The sequence below is a fragment of the Melozone crissalis genome, unplaced genomic scaffold, assembly GCF_028551555.1.
Source record: "Melozone crissalis strain CALT ecotype California unplaced genomic scaffold, PUWL_Pcris_2 ptg000063l_1, whole genome shotgun sequence".
NCBI classification, from domain to species: domain Eukaryota; kingdom Metazoa; phylum Chordata; class Aves; order Passeriformes; family Passerellidae; genus Melozone; species Melozone crissalis.
In genome coordinates, this window is record NW_026535841.1 from 7,759,483 (window position 1) to 7,762,696 (window position 3,214).

Sequence of the window (3,214 nt, forward strand, 5' to 3'; positions counted from 1 at the left end):
AGTGGGGTTTAGTTCTTTAACTTGAGACAAAAGAGGGCAAGGTCCAGGATTTGGGCTAATATCTGTGGGCTCATTTGCTAGACACCAGAGAGCTGAGTGACAAATACAGTTGGATGTTACAATTTGAAACAAAGTAGTCATGAAATAAAGGCACCAAACCATATAACAAGCCAACTTTGGTAGATTTCTTGCAAAATATATGCCTTTAAATACATTTACAGTTTACAAGGATACACTGTTTTCAAAAAGTTGCAATGATGAAATATAGAATGTTTCGCTCTTGTACCAAAACTATATATCACATCATAAAAACAATATTACAGCTTTATTTAAATGAAGGCAGTATTAGAGCTGCACCTCTATAGAGCAGAAGTAGTTGTAGATATATTGCTCTGCTTTTGTATTCTCTGATGAGCTCAGACCCTGCTATTTATGTGTTTAAAAAACAAAAGCAGTTATTTTCAAAAAGGCGCTCAATATTCAACAACAAAATTTGCAGGGGCGAGGCTTTAGTCTCTCATTCCAGTTTATGAATTGCTAATACCTCCAGGATTTTAAGTTTGCTAAGCAAGGCAAGAACAGGGTCAATGTAAATCTGTCAGACCCACACTTATGGTTTGTCAATGAGTTTGGTGTTACCAGAAAGCTGTAAGAGTTAATGCTCAGGTCAGGTGTGCACTGTATCGCTACATGATTGTGAGGACCTATGAGGTTGTAGGGTTGATCTCTGAGGAGTATAAACAGCACATTTCCTCCCTAACTCTTGGCAGAAATCTCCTTATGGCAATGCAGATGCTGCCACAGTCAGTAGCATAATCCTGTGTGGATTTACAAATAATTAGATTGAAGGAGTATCACACCATCCCCTTAAGCCCCTCCCTTAACGAAGTTTGTCTCTGCAGTGTAAAATGAAAAAGTGTAAGCTAATATTTCAGACTGTGATGAAGTTCAGGAGGTGTTGACCTGAGGAAAATTAGAGTTATGTTGCCCAAACCATCCTCCTTCCAGTCTGCAGAGTGTTACTAGGGCAATGCAGAGGAGCTGAGAGCTGTGAGAGTCATGACTTCACAACTGATCACCTGGTGTAAAGTCTCACTTGAGATATTTTTGGTAAAATTCTTCCAGCAATTTTTTGCTTGATTTGGTAAATGAAGGAAAGCACGTGTTAACAAAACCATGGTGGGGAGCCAACCAAGCTCACGTCCAGCTGAACACACATTTCAAAACTGGCAGCGAGCAGAGCTTGGCAGGAAGGCCACAAAGACATCATTCCCCCCAGCCATCAGTATCTGGGGTGATTTTTATGTTTCCAATCTCCTGTAGCGCAGATGAGAGGAGCAGAGGCCCTGCTGGAGCCAGGACATACAGTGATCTCCTAGATTTCTTAATCTAGTCCTTGAATAATTCTGGCAATGAGTTCATATTCAAGTAAAAACAGAGCATAAGCTGAAGAAGAGATGAAGAACCTCAAGAGACAACCTACAATCTGATTTGTACTCCACCAAAGGACAGCAACTACCTGAAATCTCTTTCGAGGTTTCAAATACACACAGACCAATACGCTTCACTGAGGGACTGAAACAACTGAAGAAAGTTAAATAACTTTCTCCAAAGAGTTACTGCCTGTGGGATTAAGGACCAAGGTTAGTGTCAGGCTTTGGACAGGATCCCTATTTTAACTGCCCGAATGGATCAAACGCCCCGTTATCAGTCCGAGCGGGACCTGCCGGATGCCGCCTTTGGGGAGAGAGGACGAAGATGCGAAGCTGCTCCTCGGCTCTGGCGCGCACCCGACGCCCGGTCCCGGCAGCAGGCGGTGCCCCGAGGCACCGGCAGCCACAACGGGGGCAGAGTACTCACAAGTGTCTCGGTAACACGGGGAACGGCCGGGGCCTGCGGCGGGAGCCGGCGGGCAGGCGGCGGCGGCGAAGCCCGGACGGGGCGTCCCGGCAAACGCCGCCGTGACTCGCCGGGGCTCCTCGGTTCCCGACGCTGGTTCGCGGAGGGCTTTGCTCGGCCGGCAGCGCGGTCGGTCAGTACCGGGAGCAGGCGGCGCCGAGCGCGGCGCTGCCCGCAGCGGAGCGGCCGGTCCCGCCGGGGAGCCGGGCTGGAGGGAAGCGGGGCGCTGCCCTGCCTAGGGCCGCCGCTTCACGGGGGTCCCCGCTAAGAAAAGCCTCCAGGCAGGGGAGCGCTGGAGCTCCCCGCAGACGCTCCCGCGCCGCAGCCGTCTGTCCGTGCCCCGCGGGGCCGCGGAGCGGGCCAGCCCCGCTCAGACGTAATTCTTCTTGTCGTACTCGCCGTTGGACGTGGGCCGCCGCGGCGCCGAGTACTTGACGGGGAAGGAGGTCTCGTCGCGCTGGGAGCAGGAGCAGCAGCAGATGAGGCAGCCCCCGAAGAGCAGCAGGGCCGTGGCCGCCCAGCCGATGTAGAGCGCGGCCCCCATCTCTCGCTTCTTGGACGACGGCACGCTGGGGTCGTAGAAGTCGCTGATGACGATGTTGGCGAACCAGCAGAGCGGGATGAGGACCAGGACCCCGCAGAGGATGTAGACGGCCCCGCCGGCGATCACGATGCGGGACTTCATCTTGCCGGGTCGGATGCAGTTGGTGCACTGCGCGCCCACCACGGTCACCAGCAGCGCCACCAGCCCCAGCAGCGCCACGATGACGGTGAGCGCCCGGCCCGCCTGCACCTCGGGCGGCAGCGCCAGGATGGAATCGTACACCTTGCACTGCATCTGCCCCGTGCTCTGCACCGCGCAGCTCATCCACAGCCCTTCCCAGATGGTCTGCGCCACCACGATGTTCCCGCCGATGAAGGCCGACACCTGCCACATGGGCAACCCGCAGGCCACGATCACCCCCACCCAGCCCAGGATGCCCAGTCCCAGCCCCAAAATTTCCACCGCCGCCGAAGTCATGCTGCTGCCAGCGCTGTCCCACGGGCTCAGCCGGAAGGAAGGCGCGGCGGGTCTGCTCCGCTGCCCCGGGCGGCTCCGAGCCGGCTCTGAGCGCCGCGGCCGCGGGCAGGGCTATTTGAGGAGCCGCGGGGCGCCCGCCCTCCGCCCCCGGCCCGGCCCGGCCCTGCCCGGCAGCAGCACCGCCCGCCGCGGGCCGGGGCCGGGGGCGGTGTCCGGCCCTCCCTCCCGCTCGAGGGTCCCCACCGGAGCCGGGAAACTTGGCTCTGCTCTCCCCGGCTCCCGGCTCCGAGAGGA

The 3,214-nt window shown here is 55.9% G+C and overlaps 1 protein-coding gene across 1 annotated transcript; it reads right to left on the reverse strand.

Moving 5' to 3' along the window:
- Nucleotides 1-1,917: 1,917 nt before the first annotated feature.
- On the reverse strand, nt 1,918-2,992 carry CLDN5 (claudin 5). The gene has a single exon (XM_054288987.1). It carries the CDS (start codon nt 2,918-2,920, stop codon nt 2,270-2,272), a length of 651 nt encoding a protein of 216 aa, XP_054144962.1. The 5' UTR covers nt 2,921-2,992; the 3' UTR covers nt 1,918-2,269.
- Between the last annotated feature and the right edge of the window lie 222 nt (nt 2,993-3,214).